Source organism: Lepisma saccharinum, chromosome 21, assembly GCF_977018435.1.
Source record: "Lepisma saccharinum chromosome 21, izLepSacc3.1, whole genome shotgun sequence".
Taxonomy (NCBI): Eukaryota; Metazoa; Arthropoda; class Insecta; order Zygentoma; family Lepismatidae; genus Lepisma; species Lepisma saccharinum.
Window position 1 is genome coordinate 57,543,401 of NC_139249.1, and position 22,592 is coordinate 57,565,992.

The following is a 22,592-nucleotide window of genomic DNA, read 5'->3' on the forward strand; positions in this document are numbered from 1 at the left end:
TACAGTGAAAAGTGCTGTTGCCATTCCTATGGATTTCTGTGAATTTAGACTCTTGAAACAACATCGCCATCCATGCACCCTCCCCAGTCTTTGGAAAGCCTGCAGAGAGGAACGGATAGGATTCCCATGCCTGTTCTCCAAAGTAGATTGCTACAATGGAAACTCCAGTGTAGGGTGATGGATAGTCCACAATGCTGGTGGCCTGATAGAATGCAACCGGTGATGGCAGCATGGCAGTTCATGTCAGTACACCTTGAAAGTAGTTCAAAATATATCCCAAACAACCTTCTGCATGTGTATATATATTAGGAACGGGTCGATATGAAATTTTCGCCGATACCGATTAGGTACCGATACTGATAACCAATATTCTACCGATCCAATATAAATGGTCCTTGAAGATCCTGACTACTTCATTGACTTCCTAAATAAAGGATTGTTTTGAGATGACTGCAGTGTAAAAGAAGTTGCATATTTAGACATTTATTTTTTAAAAAAAAGTAGAGCCTGGAGATTATCCAAAAAAAATTATAACAAAATGGCAGAATTTTGTACTAAATTATAAAATATACCATTAAACAGATATGCCTATATCAGCCGATATTCATAGACTACCAATTAATGTGCCCCCCCCCCCCTAATATATATTTACTAGGTAACGTTGCCGCCTTGTAATCAAAGGGTCCCGGGTTTGATACCCGGTGGATGCACATTGCACAGTGGTTCGGATCCCACTTTAACCCTTTCGGCGTGGAGAACGTATATATAAGTTTCCCCTTTTGAGCTCAAATTGCGGATAACGTATATATACGTTCTTAGTTTTTGAGTGTTTATGAAAATTCTTGCTTGTTTCTATGTGGTTCGGCGATTGTTTCGCTGCAAAGGCTGGATATTTTAGTGCATAACTTGACCGGTAGGTGCAGCACAAGTGTGGTTTCTTTGTCTTTCTTACATGTTTACGAGTGACGCCTGTTCTGTGCATTTTGTTGAGTTCGCATAATGGCCGACAATGCTGTCCCAGGTTGTTCCCGGTGGATATATGTGTAAAAAATGTGATTTGAACGATACAAAGCAAAGGCGTTTTTTCCTCTAATTTATCCCTCACCGAGGAAAACTGTGAATATCCAAATGTATTCTCCAAAAGAGACATCTAGCGTGATTTTCATTAAAAAAAAAAAAAAGCAGCTAAAACTGTATGGCGCCCAACAAGGGCTGAACCCATTTACATGTACACCACCTTTCACAAAATACATCAAACATCTAGACACTTACATCAGACATCACAAACTTCATACACTATGGTACCACTATTTACAAACATAATATTTTGACAATTTACATTATTTTCATATCTTCTCATGAAATTTCACAAAACATTTACCTAGGTACTAGTTCCTTTGTGGCTCATAGGATGATTTGAAGACTATCACACAAAAGTGAACTTCTGTTGATTTTACGTTATCAAGAATCCAAAAACTATAATGTAGCATATGTTTGGATGGCATAGTAAACTGAACTTCTAATATTTCATACCACATATTTGTTTTTATGATGAGTTGATTTTTACATTATTCTTACTCATATTGTATTTGTTTTTGGTTTGCAACACTGACGAAATTATAAAATTATACCACATAAAAATATTAAAAAAATAACTTATTTGGATGAATATGTATCATTCGTTGAATATTTTTTAAAAATAAGTAATACAAGTAATAATGAAAAATTTTAGAAATTTTTATTATTATTATGAGATGGCAACACTGATGCTTGAAGAAAATTTCATAAATTTTTGTAAATTATTTTGTAAACTTTAGTATTTTGTATTCAAACACAAAATTGAGGGTCTGAATATATGTTTGTATGCCACTGTCAACTTTATTTTTTTGTATGCTTCATGTCATCATTCTTTTCCCAGATGAATGGTAAATTTACTATTTCTCTTGATGTTGAAACCGCTTTACGTGTCCGATGTCAATGTAATCGTACTTAATAAATAGTAATTGATAAATAATAAATAAAAATGTTACCTTACTGTAATGAATATCCATAATCCACTGAATACTTGGAAAAGTAAATATATAAGCAAGAACAGAAAATATTTTTTTTAGAATTTGAAATATATTTTGGGATTGTAACACTCACGTTTGAGGAAATATACGTAACATTTCTGTACAATAACTTCAATCCCTTAGTATTTTGAATCAGTGTGCAAAATTTCATGCCTATATAGCAAATAGTAACAGAGAAATTAATTTTCACATAAGGGTCAAAAATCATACGTTGGCTGTGAACTTTCCAATTATATCCATATGAGCTGAAAGAGTTAAACTGTAGGTCCAGTCCCGATTAGCCTTCCTGTGCATAAAGTGGACTTAAAACAACAAATCAATCAATCAATATATTTACTGGGTGTCTCGAATATAATTGAGGGGTTACAAAAATTTATTGCAAGTAATGTATTGAACTCACATTAATGAAATCAGTCCAGACTGAACGAGGAACTCAGTTTTTTTTACACCTACAAATGTTCAATGTGTGCACAACGAGTGACACTGTACATATCGACACGATAGTCTAGTTCTTGCCACACTCGCATCAACATGGGCTTGTTGATAGCGTCTATTGTTGCAATGATACGTGCCCTTAGGGCTGCGATATCACGTGGCATCGGTGAGACGATGATGAAACCCCACAAATAGAAGTCAAAGGGTGTAAAGTCCGGTGATCTTGAGACCAAAACATTGCACAAAACACTGTGAGTGATGTGGGTAAGTTGAGTGACGCCTAGCGGCAGGGATGTGAACTCTCAGCTTAACAAAACATACATGCATAAACTGCTTGCGTTCCTCGTTCGTTCTGAACTGGTTTCATTATCGTACGTTCAATACTTTACTTGCAATAAATTTTCGTAACCCTTCAATTATTTACGAAACATCCGGTATGTCTGAACTTATACCAATGATGATATATATCTTTTTTTTATTTACAGATACCGGACAATACTTGCCCAGCATTTTGATCTTTCGCATGTTGTGCAACACTTTTGCGGAGTTTACTCATCCTGGAAATTATGCAAAATTTAAATTTTTCATTTACATTGCCCCAAATATTGATTGCACAACAGGTATTTTAATATTCTGGTATAATTCTTGAATATTTTGAAGCATAACTGGAATACTCGCCCACTAATATAAACCCTTAAATAGCAGGATGTAACATATACGTAACACTCATTTTTATTGTTGTTTTTTCTTTTGCACTTTTGGAACATACTGTGACTCGGGTAACGTTTGAGCATACATGTTTTGGGTTCTACACTGCCCTTGAGGCATCAGTAAGTTAAGGTACTTGCGAGATCCACTAGAAAACATTGGGTCACTGTTATTGATGCAATAAAATGTGCCCTGGCAACACTTGTAACGTTTGCTTTATTTTGCTTTACAAACATTACACACTTCAAAAAAAAGTAAAGAGAAAGCGACGTTCCCTTTTTTTTTAGCCATCGGAGGTCGCTTTACCTCACGATGACTTCTGGTGCTGCCTCTAGCGGTGATTTCGGCCGCACTGGCCTGCTTGTAAAATATGCTGCCCCAGTCAGTCGGAGTGTGCGTTCTGCCTCTTGTAGCTACTTCCTACTCCTGCTCCGAACGGCAAGTGCCTGACCTTGGGCACGACGTCAAATCCATCGTCGGCAAGAGATACAACTCCACCACCTCTTTCTGAAGTGAAGCCTGCCATTACCACCGTTAACACGTAAAAGCCTGTCGAACGAGTATAGTGGAAGGATGGCGTGGGTCTTGGTGTGTAATTGAACGTTAGTGGAGGTATGTACAAAAACAATCTCTTTGCTGTGATATGGGAATGGTGATTACATCTTGCGATCTGGCCGTTCGCTGAGAACGAAAGATAAATTGCTTTGACTTTTTACGCAACCTTGAGTAACGAATTCTATAAAGCGAACACTAGTTCTCCTTCAGTCCCCCCCCCCCTTTTTATTGTTTCTCTCGGCGAACTTTCTGATAAGAGTTTTGAAACCAATGCGTATATTGGTGAGTGCGCGATAAACAAGAGAAAAAGGAGCCAAGTAAAAGGGACGTGTGTATGCACGCAGGAACTTGTACTATATTATGTTGACGCGTTTTATAATCAGTTATTCTCAAAGGAATCCCACGCTAAACGCAAATAGCTGCATAATTGAACTATTTAATAAAGTTTATTCACGCACAGGCAGCGTATACAGACTGACAGTGAAGCATATCATTTTGATCGTCCAAAAGTTGCGTCGGTGAAGTTAAATGCCTGCACGTGCGCACTTGACAGTTATACTGGCGGAAAATTGCGATTCTTGCCGCCTTATCCCAATTTCTATCTCGTAGTTTAATAACCTCACTGTCCGCCTTTGGGTAGCACTACCGATGCAATAGTGTAAAAGGTAATAATAATAAAACTGGCAGCAGGTGCCATTTAAGTATAAAAGAGAGACATTTGATTAAGTATAAAAGGAGAGGTATTTGATTAAGCATTAAAAGGAGAGGCATTTGATTAAGCATTAAAAAGAGAGAGGCATTTGATTAAGTATAAAGGGGAGGCATTTGATTAAGCATTAGAAAGAGAGGCATTTTGATTAAGTATAAAAAGAGAGGCATTTTTGACTTTAAACAAATGAAATAGCGTATACGTTGTATTTTTGCAAATTGTACTTTATAGGTAATTTAGAGACACGTATAGGTACACGCCAACTATTCGTGGTGTCTCGCTTCATCAAAGAATAAGGTTGTGATTTACACTGTATTTTAGGAGCATGCTCATGATTTGTTAACAAAAAGAATGGAAGTTGCACGAGAAGATTAAAATAGCGCGCAGGACGCGCAGGTTATTGTTAAAGTTACGCTGATTGTTAAAATCGTTTCCCAACTCTAGTTGTTGGATATTGTGCATACTCACAAAGTGTATTGTTTCAGAACTTTGAATATATGTAATATATATTTATGTTAAAATTGAATTATGGAGATCATTTAGTTTTGCCTTGATTACTTGCACTAAAATAGTAAGATTTACAAAAAAGGTGGGAGTGGTTGAAAACCCAATTGAAGTTAATATTAAAGAACAATTATTGGAGTACGCGTTTGGCAACGTTGGAAAAAGGAGAAAGGATATTACGTCGGGAGAACGTAACCAGAGAACATAGATTACAGCGGAGAAGGCAAGCACTGCTATCCGCTGGCGAATCCCTTTCGAAACTATTGCATAACTGTGCATAATTCATAAGTTTCTTTATTCCAGGGTCTCCTTTTTGTCTCGTGCTTCTTGTGCTCGCTTCCCGTAAACTCTCGCAGCGCGGTGCAGGAAGTACGACACAAGAGGATAAATGTTTGTGGCGTGAAGTGTGTATGCTAAGATTATTATTTACCTTGTAGCAATCGCAGCCCAGTCGTTTCCAATTGATCAATTTGTGCGATCGCTTTTGACCACACACGTCACGTCATACACTGAAACAAGTGACACAGTAATACTGATACAAGGTATGCAGGAAAAGTGGAAAATGACAGTGTGCTCCACTTAGTGTGGTCTCTCTCTCCGCTGGTGGCATGCATTTCATGGTGAACATTGCCAGAATCATTCAGTACAAGGTGTGGTGACCACGAATGGCAATATAGTAGCACAACGTCTCCCCATACTGTGTATTAGGCCGTCCAGCATGTCCTGTGGTAACACATCCCATTGCTGCACAAAAACCCTTCGGAGGTCTACAATGGTCTGTGGTGGCAGAATTAGAGCTGCAAACATGCAGCCTAGAGAATCCTATGCATATTCTATTGGATTGAAGTCCGGTGAGAAAGCAGGCCACTCTAGACTCATGACGTCCTCATGCTGCAGATATTCCTCCACCAGGCACGCTCTGTGTGGTCTAGCATTATCATCCATCAGACGGAACCGAGGTATGTATCCACCACAGAAAAGTCTCACATATTGCAGCAAGATGTTATCCCGGTGGCATATGTGCTCCTAACCCCTTCCAGACTAGAACACTGGCACCACTTTCCACAATATTGGCAGGGGGCGGCCAGATGAACAGGTGCCAATAATCACTCTCCAGGCTAAACCAAGACTTAAAAGTGAACAGCACACTACCCTACTGTTCCTGGGTCCAATCACGGTGCTCAATGCACCATGTTCGACGAGCCATGGAGTGTCTTTGAGTGAGGGGAATATATTTCACGGGTCGCCTTGCATTCAGAGCAACCTCACAAAGCTGACAATACACAGTCTGATCAGAGATGAGTGTCCCAGAGGCTGCTACGATGTCTCTAGCCAGTGGAGGTGCTGTGCTACTTGGGTATCTTCGGGCATTTAAAGCAAGATAACGATCCTGATGCTGGTTTGTAGCACGTGGTCAATCTTGTCCATACTGCCGTTGAATGTTTCCGTCCACCTGAAATAGTCTCCACAGAAGAGAAATGATGCTACTGGTGACATTCAATTCCTCACCCTCCTCTTGTTGACTTCGGCCGGCCTCTAATCTGCCATACATAATGTCATCCAAATGTGTTCGCTGTGCCATCCTGCTTCCCCACAACTTAATTACTGTGAGCCAAATGCACACAACATGCAGTCAGACACCTCTTCCCACACAGACTTTTCCGGTCACACTAATTGGTCTCTTAAAGAGGGGGCATGGTGCCGACCTGTCTGACACATTTTATTGCATCAATTATTGCTGTGGCCTTTTTTTTTTGTGGATCTTGCAAATCCCTTAACTTATGGACATTATGCAGGTAATGTTTTCAACCCTCATGTCCGGCATTGCCTACGTGTGGGGCCAATTGAGTTTAATTTTGGTAAAAGATATTTTTTATATTCATTTTCTTTCTCTTCTATTTGGTGCATGAATTTTTTTTACCATAGCCTTATACGAACAAAACGAGATAGAAATCGTAACTCTAGCATTCATAGTTACCAAGTTTCAATTTTTTATTGGAAACCTTGCAGAATTTTAAATTTCCCAGAAAAGGGGGGGGGGATCTTTTATATCAGAAATTTTCTTTTTTTCTTCCGAAAGTATCACAGCAAGTGTACAATTCTTGCCATGAGAATAGAAGACATATCGGAAAATATGCAGGTGCTATTTTGAATTCCCACATTTTGCGTAGACAACTTAGAGGCCCGATGAATTTGAAATTTTGTAAAAAAGAAATTATTTTTTACATTCTTCTTCCTCTCTTTCTATTTTCAAAGTGATTTTCTTTTTTATTATAGGCTTGTAGCCTAGACTGTACTGAAAAAAAAAACGAACTATAATTTGTAACTCTAGCATTCGCAGATACCAAGATATAAATTTTTATTTAAAACCGTGTGGAATTTTAAACTTCCTGCTGAAAACACCCTTGGAGTTCAGATCTTATTGAGTAAAATGGGCCTTGGAGTCTAAGGGTTAATCAATATTTTGAACAACTTTTAATTATTACAATTTTCAAGCATTGGCATCAGGATTGGTGAGATTTGGTAAGAATTATGGGATTCGGTTCAACCCTAATATATATATATGACATGGTTGTGCTTCTTCAAAGTTGAGAAACCACTCTAAAGCATGTAGTTACGGTGTAGGGAGATGAAAAGCTATTCTAAATTATAACATGTAACTATAGATGAACGAATAACATATCTGTATGATATATTATGCATGTATTACATATACAGGGTGGTGCATATGGTATCTACCAATATAAGTTGGCAACCCTGTGGGAATGCAGGTGCTCATGCACAGAAGTCTCCCATGATTAAGAAGCTGCAAGTCTCGCAATCAGTCTACCATGGAACATTCGCCTGTTCAGACACAACTCATGGCAGTGGAGGCACTCATCCGAACAGGTTCCATTCAGATGGTTGGTTGATTTGGTGTTTTAAGTCCACTTTATGCACAGAAAGGCTAATCGGGACTGGACCTACAGTTGAAAGTGGGATCCGAACCACTATGTGCCTCCACCAGGTATTGATGCAAGGCGATGACACTATCCATTCAGATGCAACGGGCTCTACATTGAAAAGCATCAGGATGCCCGAGAATACGCCCCCTCCAACCTGGAGACTTCTATTTCTAAACGCTGCCATTGGCTCTCTATTGTATGACACACCGTATCATGTTTTGATGATCTTGCACCCTCATTGGACTGTCGTTGCAGTGCCTCCTACAACTCCTGAATGGCGCCCGTCTGGATGAACGGGATGAACACCTCTTACTGCTACAATTCTTGTCTGAACAGGTGAACATTCCATGGCAGACTGATTGACTGTCTTCCATCTGCCTAAGCATGGAAGACTTCTGCACATGCGCACCTGCGTTCCAACAGGGTTGCCAACTGATCTTGATATATACAATATGTGCCACCCTGTAGTACAAGAAAATCAAGAAAAATTATGATTTATAATCAAACTGTCACTTACCATCTCAATATAATTGCCTGCAGTTTTATGTCCTCTCAGAAGAAGAGCTTTTGTCACCCATATGAGCAAGCCAGCTGCATTTTTTCTGCAATAGTGTGGTATATCATTTCTTTCCAATGCACCAGTTATTCTATTCCAAACCATTTCCAACAGCTCATGAACAGACTTTTCTGCATCAAAGCAACCAAAAGAATGGTAATAATTTTCAAGGGCCTCTCTAGAACATTCTAGGATAATTCTAAATTAACCTATCCTATCTGCACAATAATATAGGTTTTTTGCTTTTTCAATACAGTGAGTGGAACCCCGATTTTACATTTTCTCTCATTATACATTCAGAAGGTCCCAACCTAGCAAAATGTTAAAAAAATTTCCTCTATTTTACATTTTCCTGTATCATACGTTTCTTTCAGATTGGTCCACTGAAAAATGTGAAATCGGTATTCCACTGTAGATTTATTTGTTCTGAGATTTCATTACATGTCTACCAAAAGTAAATTAATAAATCAAGAGAAACAGGAAGAAAAACAGATGATATACATAGCTTATTGTATTTAGCACACATTTTACACAATTTGGTGTAACATATGTAATATCTGAGTTGAATAAAGCACACACTCGGATCCAAGAACCACAGCCAATCAACAGCACTGTTGCAGTTAAATATGGCTGCTGGGCTCTGAGCAGCCATAACGGCAGCTGCGAATCAGTTGGATTTCGAACCAGGGTTGATAAATGTTCATGAATTTTAAACATATTCAATTCCGGTCCAGGAGAGAAAATCAGCAAGCGTAAATGGGTTTTGGACCGTAAAGAACCTCTTTACCTGTAAAGTATTTCAATTTGGTCCACGAACAATTTCTCTGGATGAATTTAAATACAGTCCAGGAACCTTTTTTCTGGATGAATTAAATACAGTCCAGAATTTTTTTTGCATATTCATTTAAATACAATCCAGGAACCTTTGTTCCAGATGAATTTAAATATGGTCCAGGAACCTTTGTTCCAGATGAATTCAAATATGGTCCAGGAACCTTTCTCCCGGATGAATTCAAATATGGTTCAGGAAGCTTTTTTTATTGCATCAATTTAACTACCGTCCAGAAACCTTTCTTCTTTTAAAATGAAACAATATGCAACTTGGACCATATTTAAATTTTGCAAGGAAAAAGGTTCTGGTTCTGTTGTGAAACCCAATAAAACCAATTAAAATTTATGGGTTCCTGGACCTTTAACAACCCTGTTTTGAACACTGGATCAGATGGTTGACTGGCAAGCCAAGAAGGCCATCTGAGTTGGCACAGAAATAAATTGAACCAGCTGTATGTAACATGAAAGAAAAAGCAAATAAAGTATTTATTGAATAATATCCAAATATTCTTAATGGTGCACACTGTTTGTCACTGTCACTAACAATTTTATTCTAATACCATTAAGCAAACATATAAGTGACGATACTTATGTATGGAGCAGAATGGAGCAGAGACTTGGACAATGACAGAGAGAGACAAAAGAAAGATGCAGGCAGTGGAGATTAGGATTAAATTATTTAAAGAGTATATTGGGGAAGACTAGAAGTGATAGAATAAGGAATGAGGAGGTCCGACAGACAGTGGGTGCGGTGAAGCTTCAGGACAGGATAGATCAGGCACAGATGAGATGGTTTGGACACATAAAGAGGATGGATGCAGAAAGACTACCAGTAAGAGCTTACAATGCACAAGGAGTAAGAATAAGACCAAGGAGGAGACCAAGATGTCAGTGGAAAGAGCAGGTAGTGGAGAGTCTTAGGAGAAGACAACAAGATTGGAACACCATGGAAAGAGAGGAGTGGTGGAAGACCAGGAGAAAATGGAGAGGCTTGACTTCTATGCCGACCCAGCTAGAGGCAGGAAACTGCAAAGGATGATGATGATAAGTGCTAAGTAGCAGTATTGAAGGGAATTCCTTCTTTTATTTTTCAACACAGATCATGGAATAAATAACAGTGTTGATAATTATTTTCCTCCAACAAGATTACAACATTTTGATTTTCCTTTCTTTCCCTTTTCCAGCCCACATTCCCTTTTCCCCCCTTTTAAAAAAACATTTTCCTTTCTGGTGCCTTTATTGACTAGTTTTTCAGCCTACATTCCTTTTTTCCCCTTTTTCTTAAAAAAAATCTTCCTTGGTCCTTTTATTGACAGGATATCAAATATTTTGTACGACTGTATTTTCCCTAAACAAAACATTCAACAATTGTCTATTTGGTGTAGCTTAGAGGAAAAAAAAAGAACAAGCGCCTCCTATCTTACCTTCCCTCCATGAGTGTTGGGAGCATGTTTCAGCCATTGTTGCAACAATACAATGTAGGCTATTTTTGGCAATAATTTTCCCTTTTCTCTTCTTTTTAGCTTTTTACAGTAATTTTTTTTCCTTTAAAATCCGGTCTCTAGTTATGAAGGTTTCATCGAGCTAAATATTTTATTTGAGTGGAAATAAAAGTGCTAGTATTGCCTGATTTATGAAAAATGCTACTTCCAGCTTACAGGAATCTGCATTAAAGTTGGTGGTTATGGTAATAAGTTTTGCACGTACCGCATTCAGTTTTGTTGACTATGCTTGACACTATACGTGATGCACATCTGTGGGTGTACGCATGTTCAGTCTCCACAGCTATGTTGCTTAAAGTATTCACCAGTTTAAAATACTCTGGAATTACAACGTCCCTCTGAATGGATCCTACAACAGCCTCCAGCAGAGCAATCTACCATTCAATAAATAATAGAGAGAGACTTGTTTATTATTAAATCTCAAAATATGTATAAGCATTAATATTTGTTATCAATTTTCAACTCAAACAGAAAAGATGGTCGCATACTACAACTAACTGACTATGAAACCGATTGCTTAATAGGTATTTGAAACACATTTTAAATTATTTGAGATGGATTACAGAATAACATGCAATATCTACTAAATATCTACAGATATAAATCTATCTATAAGAAAATTATGATAAGGGCTCTTGCAACAAAATGAAAAATGTCTATTAAACATTAATTAATTTACACATTAAAACTAATACAGGGATCAAGCCAAATAATCCATACTTATGTCAAATGCTGAGCCATATAGGGTGCTCAGAAAGCACACTGGCAAAACACAAAACCTCGCAGAGGAATATTTTTGAACTGCCTCGGTGATAATGTTTAGAGGTCGACACACAACTTCGCTACCGAAGGTTCCAGACTGGACAAAAGTGTCCCAGCATCATGTGTGCATTCCGAGTGCCCTATGCAGTTCAATCTTAATTATCAGTAAGGGATTCGCCCCTGTATTACATGACGAACATGAGCAACAATTGAGCTAACATATTTAGGTGTAATTTCCAAATAAATAAAGTGTTTTAACATAACAGACTGCTTGTTCGAAATGAGGTGACGAACACATTATGTTTGCATTTGTTCGTTCATCGATTCAACATCTGTTGCACACATCTCTTGCAATTATTGATATTGCATGACACGCGAAACACGATGGGAGACATTTTAGAATGAAAATGAACACTCTTGAATTTCAGTCTGCATTTGTTGGAAATTCTTTATCTTGGTGTGTAAATATTGTAAATATTTCTTACATTATTATTTTGAAATTTACTCAGGTAATACCCTCAAGATGTTGTTTTCAAGTCATCTCTCTTTAAAAGCAATGCTAGTGGCAACCTAGCCATGCATTCCTGGAGCAATTATTTGCTGTGTTGGGTTGCATACATACAGGGTAGATTTTAAGCGCTTGTAACACAGAAACTAAGCACATTCGAGGTAATGTTTATGAGGGAAAGTTACTTCTTTTTATGGCATCTACCAGCACCCATTGTTGAAGTTTTTTTTAGGACACCCTGTACAACTAGCTGCCTGAAGCAGGTACACTTGGTTTGGAGTAACAAACTGAATTCTACAGGTAAATTTCAGGTCAAATGGATACTGTAGAAACAGGAGCTCTTTCAAAGTAAGTTTGTAATTGTATTTTTAAACTTATAGCTTCCAAAACATTTCCACTTTCCATAAAACTGATAATGTTAGTCCAATAATAGTTTACATTAATATAAAATAGTAAAAAAAAAAAACTGCTGTGAAATATCTATAAATAATATTTACCATCTGCGTATGAGAAGGTGGTGAATATATGCCTAATGGTTTGAAATTTTGACAGTTACTCATCCCAATAATTCCATCTGACAATGAGGTTGGATCCAAGAAGAAAACAACACACTGATGAGTCAGTTCAGTCAACATACTGAAAAAAAAAGTACAACGTAATATGAAGAAATGAGTTCTAATTACTTATCTACACATGTACTTGTTGCCAACTGATCATTGCTTAGTTCAATATTACTTCCTAACTCTGTATCTACATATCCTAGCATACAAAAAGCAATTTTTATAATGCCTAGAAATAAGTAAATTGAAAACTCTTGTTACATGTCAAGTTTATACTTAAAAGAAAAGAAACATTATCATAAAAAAAAAAAATACAGTCAACTCTCGATACAACGACCTTTCACTGTTCCCGGGAAAAGGGTCGTTATTTCGAAGGGGTCGTTATTGGAATTTGCACCAATTTTTAGCTTCAACGGAGCAGAAACGAACACGAAGATTCGTAGGAGACAGTAACACAATTTATCCTGCATAGTTATACATGCACAGGACGCATGTCGTGAGAAGGAAAATAGAACACGAAAACGTTTAAAAAGAAAAAAGGATTTCAAATAATGTTATTTTCTTTCAATTGTGTACAGTCATTGCTCTTCCCCAAAATTCTTACAATTCTAGTTCATGAGAAACTCGTTTGCAATGAGATCTACGAAAAGGAAAACAATCGATTATTGCAAGCGAAACTTGAAGAATGTAAGGGACCAAGTTTCACATCCATATAATACTACAGGCAAAATTACTGTTTTGTATATTTTAACTTTTAGTTTCTTACATGTTAAACAAGAAGACAAAAGTTTATGAAGAGAGAAGTAACATGCATTTCCTGAATTAAGCCTACTTTTTATTTCCTCTTTAATATAATTTTCATTTGTTAATATTACTCCTAAGTATTTGAATTTGGAAACTGGTTCAAACGAGTTGTTATCAATAATTAGATTTTGATTATTACCTACCACTTGGTTTTGGCCTGTAAGCATATATTTAGTTTTCTCTTTGTTAACTTCCAAACCTATCTCTTTAGCAGTTTTGAAAAATATTTTAGCATTATTCTTAATTGTATTCACATCATCCCCCAGTAAGTCTACATCATCTGCATATGCTAACAACTGAGTCACACCATTTAATTTTAGTCCTTCTTTAGTTTCTTTTACCTTACTAACAGCATATTCTAAGGCAAAATTAAAGAGCAATGGAGATAATGCATCTCCTTGTTTTAACCCATCATGAATTGTAAATTTGTCAGACATATTAATACCCACACGAATTTTACTTTCTGTTTCACTGCTGCATATTTTTATCATACTAACAAGCTTCTTAGGTATTCCAAACTCTACTAATATATTATATAATTTATCTCTTTTGACCGAATCATATGCTTCTTTGAAATCAATGAATAGCTGATGGACATTTTGATTATATTCCCACTTTTTTTCAAGTGTCTGTCTCATGTGAAAAATTTGATCTGTAGTTGATCTGTTAAGTTTAAATCCACATTGATAATCACCTATAATTTCATTAGCATATGGGGTTAGTCTTGTTAAAAGAATGTTAGATAATATTTTATATGTTGTTGAGAGTAGAGAAATTCCACGGTAATTATTGCAGTTCATTTTATCACCTTTTTTAAACACAGGAACAATTATGGATTCTTTCCACTGTTGAGGGATTTCTTCTTCATTCCATATTAAACAAATTAATTTATGAATTTGACATATTAATGAATTTCCACCATATTTAATTAACTCAGCTGGTATTAAATCAATGCCAGGTGCTTTGTTATTCTTTAGCCTTTTAATAGCATCTTTAACTTCAATCAAGTTAGGTTCTGGAACTAAAGGTTCTGCTGTGTGGACTTCATTTACTGCTGATTTATCTCCTACATGAACATTTAAAAGGTCATTAAAGTAGTTCTTCCATCTATTTAGAATATCGCTTGGGTCAGCTAGAAAATCACCGTCTTTATCTTTTATCAAGTTTACTTTAGGTTGCCACCCCTTTCTAAACTCATTTACACCTTTATATAAATCTCTGATATTTTTATTTTTGCTGTTTGTTTCAATTTCGTTAATTTTGCTTTTCAAGTAATCTCTTTTTTTTACTTCTAAACGTGCGGTTAACTTCTCGCTTTATTCTATTATAATTGTTTAGATTTGTATCATCAGAGTTATTTAACCACCTAAGTCTAGCCTGATTTCTTATTTCTATTAGATTATGACATTCATTATCAAACCATGGCTTACTTTTTCTCGGTTTATGGTATCCTATACTTTCTTTAGCTGCTGATTCTATTGCATTACGAATGTGCTCCCAATTCTTATTTACGTCTGTTTCATTTATATTTTCATCATCATTTAAATCCTGCAAAACATCAAATCTATTTGACAGTTTAATTTGGTAATCTTTCTTAATTCTTTCATCAGTAAACTTTCCTGTATCAAATTTTAGAACTTTTAGATATTGTTGCTTATGATTTATCACTGAGTGTCTTTCTCTTAATTTAGCAATTACTGAATAATGGTCACTGGCACACTCAGCACCTCTATGTGTACGAATGTCAATTATACTAGTGTGTCTTCTCTTATCAATGAGAATATGATCTATCTGATTATGAGTTTTAACATCTGGAGAAGACCAGGTATATTTATGGATATCTTTATGTTTAAAAGTGGTACTTTTCACAATTAAATTCTTTGAGGTTGCAAAAGTAATCAATCTTATACCATTATCATTACTTAATTCATGAAGACTTTCTTTACCAATCGTGGGTTTAAATGTCTCTTCTTTGCCAATCTGTGCATTAGTCACCTAACAGAATTTTCATATCACACTGAGAAAATTTATCAAATACCTGTTCTAACTCTGTATAAAAATCATCTTTAGTATTATCATCTTTATCTTCCGTTGGTGCATGTATGTTTATTAAAATAATTTTACACCACCTACCCTGTAAAACTGCATATGATATCCTATCATTAATAAATTCTACTGTTTTAAGAGCCGAGATAATTCTATTATTTATGAAAAAGCCTGTTCCAAAATTATGATTTTCAGTACCACCATAGAAAAAAGTATAATTTTTAGTTTTACAATTCCCTTCTCCTGGCCACCTAACTTCCTGACAGCTATTACATCTAATTTATACTTAACTATCTCATTAACTGTACACTGAAATGCCCCAGGCCGGTAAAGGCTCAGAACATTCCAGGTGCCTAATTTAATATCCTTATTCCTAGCGTAGATCTTATCCTTAGTCCAGGGACCTCCCAAAGTAGTCCCCACCCGGAGATCCAAACGGGGGACTATTTTACCTCCGGAATATTTTACCTTGGGAACATCCATGGCCTTATATTGCTGTTTCTTGACATTTCTTTTTTACAGTGCAGAGTTGTCAGCTCTACGCCTAACCCCCAATATGAATGGAGGAACTACTACACAAGACAAACACAAACACATTAGACAGCACAATTACTACACAAGACAAACACAAACACATTAGACAGCACAACTACTACACAAGACACACAAACACATCACAACTATAACACAATATAAACACAAACACACCACAACTACTACACAATATAAACATAAACAAACTACACACCACTTAGCCGCGAATGGTAATTCAGTATTTTCAATAGAAAACAGGGTTCTATCTCACGGTGCAAAACAAACTATTTCAAATTTAAAACTTTTCCTATTACCATTTTTAATATTAATACATACTTTAACATGTTAGTTTAAATGTACTCCTACTGGATAATCTTACTGTGTTCAATGTAGTTGTGCTGACCTCAATGGCTGAGTGATTAGCACATTATGCTACAATGCCAGGGGGTGGCAGGTTTGAATCCCAGCCTGGGCATGTGTGTTCTTCGCGAGTGCTCCTTCATCATATTATCACTCATCTTTATCTTTGCATGTAGCTAAAAGTGGCAGACAAGTAAAATAAACCAAATCAATCCATCAAGCAATATATTTGTGTGCAAACTATTGGCAACACTAGTTAACTAATCTTTCTTGTATGTCATTATTGAATGCATTGTAGAATTATTTCTCTTGTAGTTTACAGTTCTTACGAATATATAAAAACATTATTTGATGAAACATTTCATGAAAACAAATGCTCTCTTCATCAGACATTTAAGGGCAGGAGGAACAGTTTGTGTCGAGCCAGCCGCGAGGATCCTAAACTGCTACTCCCCAACGGCAAGCTGGGGAAACAGGATTAAATGGTAAGATAAAATCTGTTGGGAGACACAACACAACCTTTCTTGGCACCAGGCCAAAAAAAAAAAAAAGCGGGGCTGTAAATTTCGTTCTGGTTCGGCTGTGTAAAATACATCGTCAAAAAAAGTCGCTTTTTCTTTGCTTCAACCAACTTCATATTCATCCCCCTCCCCCCATTCAAGTGATCAGGGCAAACTCTTCCCTGACTTGCATCAAAATCCTGCTTCAAAAAGGAAACACGTTAGTACATATGCTTTTTTTCTTTCTTGTCTGTCCCTGCCAATTCCCCTAAGATTGTGTACTATTATATTTCAGTTATGTATATCACACTTTAAACTGCATACAGGTATCCAGTGTCAATTAGCCCAACAGCATAAACTGAACTCTAAACAAGTTTTGACACTTTCGCAAGTTCATTTTTCCCGCGCAAAATTTATTTGAGATTGATTTCACCACCCGTCTGGAAGTGTCGTCTTCTCTTGCTGCGGGCGGCATGGTTCCTTTTCCGTGAAAGGCAGAAAGTAAAAGGCTCGCATCAACTAGCATCGCCATGAACACAAGCGGAAGAAGAGTTATGGTCTCTTTTTTTTTTTTTTTTTTCAGAAAGCTGGAGAAGAGCGGAAGAAACTGGCTTGTCTTTTAACTCCTCGCTTTGTGTACGGTGTTCGTATTTCGTAATCATCAAAGCAAAACAGTCTTGTGAAGCTGCAGATTCAAAACAATGCCGTTTTTCTTCTGGATGAGTCATTGTGATTTAGTGACGTGCGGTGATGTCGACACTTGGGGTAGCAATCAGTGGCATGCCCAAGGGAGGTTGGTGTGGGTCATAATACCCCTACCCCCTTTAGGGCCCAGTATTCCTAAAAATAGAACGTCAAAGAAAGAAAAGGATTGCAAAATGAGGAAGGACTACTGAAAAGAAGCACACGTTAATCCCACCCACTTTCGAAAATCCAAAACATGTTGATTTGACTATTAAGCCAGAGATCCCGGGTTCGAACCCCGACCTGGGCATGGGTGTTATTTGTGTCTGTCCCTTCATCAATTTTATCGTACGATTAGCCAAAAGTGTAGGCAAAGCGAAGTAAAACAAACCAAATGAAACAATCAATCAATGATTTGATTTATGTTACTTAGCGTCACTGTCACATTTCGTTAATCGCGAAGATGGTACAATACAATTAATGAAGAGACAAACACAAGAAACACCCATGCTGAGGTCGGGATTCGAACCCGGAACTCCTGGTGTCATAGCGTGCAGTGGTAACAACTCCCCCCATACAGCACAACATGGTTTCAGATATGTTATAGATACGTAACTCGTGAAACATTGTAACATTGCAGCAACATTGCGAAACATTGCTGTGATTTTTCAGGTATGTTTCAGCAATTTAAAAATGTCCGCGAACCTAACATAACATTCGTAATGTTACAGAAACATGTCAGGGGAACATTACAGATACATTTCCGTAAGGATTTGTGATATTTCAGTTACATTACAGTGATATTATTTCACGTAATTCCCATACAGCACAAAATGGTTTCAGATATATTACGGATGCGTAACTCGTGAAAACTGTAACATTGCGAAACATTAGTGATGCTTCAGGTATGTTTCAGCAATGTAAAAATGTCCGCGAATATAACATAACATTCGTAATGTTACAGAAACATGTTGATTTGGTGTTTAAGTCCAATTTATGTACGTAAAAGCTAATCGAGACTGGACCCACAGTTTAAAGTGGGATCCGAACCACTATGTGCCTCCACCGGGTACCGATCCGGGACCACTTTAATGCACTCCCCCACGGAGGTCGACCGATTACAAAGATGAGTGGAAAGCTCTTAACTATTCGGATACGTGGGTATCGGTAAAGCAAACTGCGTATTTACTCAGTGGTACGTAAATTTCAATTGGATTTTTGAAACACCATATTTGTATATGATTAACGTTTTTCCAAAAAAATTGCATTGCTTGATTTCCCTAATTTCTCCATCTCACGATCTCGTTACTGAAGGATCCAAGGTCGAGCCCTGGCCTGTGCATGAAGTGTTCCTTGTAACCACTTTTCATCCGTTTAATTTAATCAACGCTCATTGTCATGACAGAAGTTATGTAAAGTGATGGAAAAGCAACGCTAAAGAAAGGAAAAAGAAAATACAAATAATTTCCTCCCAGTGCATCTGCAGGGCACTGTGAAATCAGTTCAGAGTTCTCTGTTTATGATTGTCCCTCATGACTTCAATAAGCTCATTATAGCTACTTATCGCAATTAAATCTATACAGCTAGAAAAAGTGATGGAAGGTGGCAAAAATTAAATATATTAGAGGGGATGTAGAGGTAACAAAACACACTTTTTTGTAGTTTCTTCAACAATATTCATTTGGCTTTTCTTTAGTTCTGGGATACATTTTTCATTCCAAATTATTTCATTATTCACTGCAGAGTACAACACATAGGAACAAGAATGCGCACTCGTCACGGGTTCGAATCCCGCCCTGAATTGTTCTTTGTGACGTCCCTTCATCAAATTCATTATATCATCACCCATCCTCATTTTCGCGATAACCAAATGTGGCAGAAAGGTTAAGTAAAATAAACCAAACCAACAACATCAATTAGAAAGCACGTTTTCTTGCCCAAATTAATACATCCGTATTTATGACTGTATGACTTACCCATTTTTTTTATTGGAGGCCAAATTATTAGTATATTTAAATAAAACACTACTAAAACAAGAGCGAGAGGAAGCGTGAGCAAATATTTGTTATTTAATCATTATATATTCCATAGTTGAAAAAAAGAAAAGAAACCATAACATTTTTCTCTGCATGTAATACAAGTACGTTCCCATTTATATACAAATAAAACTACATCCCATATTATACATACATATTGTACAGCGTTTAAAAGGTTGTGTAAATACAGGGAACATAAGTACTGCAGAAAATCCCCCCCCCCCCCGAGTTCTTTAGAGGATTTACAAAAGAATCAAAGGGAAACCTATCCCCTATCTGTCCTATAAGAGATAGACTGGAGGACCTGAAACCACGGGCTTTCAACCATGGGAGCGGGGGGCGTAGGGGCAAGGGAGGCACAGGCAGAAATCTTCCCTTTCGCTTCGGGCGGTTGTCTATACCTGGATCTGGTAAGGCAGAAGAAGAGCCAGCTAGGGTATCCAGCCTTGCCAGTTGATCACATCGAGGGACGAGAAGCGCATAGAAAGAAATGTTGCATATGAACTGGGGCTTCAAGATAATAAATATTTTGATTTGAACATAATTAGAGACGTGAGATTGATTGATCTATCTCTGCTAGACTAGCTACTCCTCAGTGCACGTCACTGTTGTGATTATTACTGTAGTTGATAAGGGCAAGCGACGTTTGCCACCTAGACAAAACACTGGCACCGGGCAGTAGCAGTCTGGCTGAAAAGGAAGGGAGGGGGAAACAGGTGGTTGAACGAGTTTTAAAGGACATCGCACTGCACGTGTTGAAGAAGAGAAGTCTTATCAGTAAAGTGCTAATTTTCGAAGCAAGCTGCAGAAGGGAAAACAAAGAAGGGTGGATCGAGCACTGCTTAAGGGGATAGACTACGGTCGCCATCTTGAAAATTCGTCCCGTTCATTTACATGCTAAATTGCTACTGTGATTGTGTAGCTCTGAAATGGAATTTTGACATTCTGCTTGCATGACATTGTTCTTCGTACTCGTCCGTATGTGTACTCGTACCTATATTATAGATTGTATAATTACATTATGTGCAAAATAATAATAAATCGCAAAATACAGCTCTCACATCTTTCCACTTAATTTTCTTATTTCACAAGAAGAATATTAAAAAACCGACTACGTAGATCACAAGAGGGAACATTTATGCTGCGATTGCTATACTTTTGTTACTGGCAAGATTGCGTATTACTTTGCAATTATATTAATATTCCAGGCCTGCAACGTATTTTTATCATGGCAAATTGTGCTGCCACCTGCGACATCGCCTGGAACTTCCAGCGGGCGGAGGGATATTCGAGTTGGACAGCTTCTGCTAGCTAAAAGTTTTTCGAGTCTCGCGAGTGTTGTGTTGTCAACATAAAATAAGAAATTACGTCACCGCCAAGAAAGAAGAGAGGATTGTTTCTATTAGTAAGAAAAAAGAGGAGAGCAATTAACTTAAAAATTTGGCGAGACAACAAAAGCAGTATAACTGTCTTATATCACTTTCCTAATGGAGACAATATAAGAAAGTATAATTGTCACGCCAACAATTCCGGCCGCAAATTCATAGGTCCGCGAAATCTGTGTTCTCCATACCCTCGAAATAGCCGGAGGGGAGTAGACTGTTCCTCGACCCTCTCTCAGAGAGCTGTGTTGTCACCGCCAAATGGTCAAGGTCGAATTTCAGAATCCTTCTTTGGAATGAATGGTCGATTACCAGAGCCAGGCCAGGAAGGAACTTTCTTCTGTTGGGAGCAGGCCTATCTTTTCCATTGAAAAGGAAATATTACGTGTAAATGTACTGAACACGGCTATTTTATGTTTGTCCAAGCTTGTGTTACATATTTATGCTGGTTGATCACATGACATAATAATAATGATGATAATAATTGACCTCAATAGTGGAGGTATCATAGAAATTGTCGTAGGTTCGAATCCCAAGCAAATATGCATGTGTGTTTGTTCCATCGCTTCATCGTTATCATCATCGTCGCAAATATCACAAAAGTTACAAAAAGACGTAAGCAAAATAGAAATAGAAATAACAATAACGTTTCCATTATTTTATTTACATCCGGATATCTGCTTATTTTTTTCTTGTTTACTTGAATATTTGAGAAATATTCGTTAACGCATGCATTATCACTAAATTCTATGAAACTATTGGGTGCGTAAGGTCCCTCTCAAGAATAATAGCTAGTAAATTCTGTTTTACTCAATGTGGGGTTTGAGAAATGAAAAATAATGAAAATTAAAAATAAAATATTATTTAGAAGCGGAAATGACTGAGTGGAAATAATGGAAAGTAGTTTACCTGCCGATAAAACTTTTGGGGGCCACGGACAAATCAACTGGATTTTACTGGATAAAAAAATGCTATGGTCCTAATAGGTGGAACACTGACTATCATGGTCGTATGCAATGGAGGGGGCAAGGGGGGGCCACGTCCTTCTGGAAAATGAAGGTCCACCTAAAACTTATATATTTCACATATAATGTCATTTCAGTTACAGTAATTCATGTTCATTATTATAAATTAGTTGAAGAAACATAATAACTTCGGACTGAAATACTGTTTTTCGAGGGGGGAAAAAATGTGCCTCCTTTGTTCCACCTGGAAAGCAAATTACCTTGTTTGCCCCTCTCTGGAGAGAATCCTGGGGACCCCCATGCTGACTAGTGGTGCGATTATACCCAAATGACAGTCTGGCCTAGCTCTACTAACATGTAACATATCATCATCTTTTATGTGAACGACAGAATTAAAATTTATATAATCTCATAATCAGTAGTGGTAACAATGAGAATGAAGATGTGAATGATTCTATTTCGATAAAAAGGGGCCACAATGTGATTGGATTCAATGAATTAAATGTAAGAAATTGCTCCACGAAATTTGCAGAAAGGACATTCATATTGTAAAAAATTCTAAAGGAAAGCAATTTCTTTGGCTTCAATGCTTCTTGTATTACTATATATTTAATTTACATTGTATACCGAGTCT

General features: G+C 37.1%; 1 protein-coding gene across 2 annotated transcripts in view; it reads right to left on the bottom strand.

The window, feature by feature from the left end:
* Mms19 (MMS19 nucleotide excision repair protein) overlaps positions 1-22,592 on the bottom strand; it is a 316,830-nt gene that overhangs the window by 49,348 nt on the left and 244,890 nt on the right. For both annotated transcript variants that reach the window (XM_083142473.1, XM_083142472.1), the window contains exons 12-14: positions 12,585-12,723; positions 11,023-11,191; positions 8,446-8,615 (exon numbers count right to left, since the gene is read on the bottom strand). In XM_083142473.1, coding sequence (XP_082998599.1) covers positions 8,446-8,615; positions 11,023-11,191; positions 12,585-12,723 — 478 coding nt within the window. The remainder of the gene's footprint in view (positions 1-8,445; positions 8,616-11,022; positions 11,192-12,584; positions 12,724-22,592) is intronic.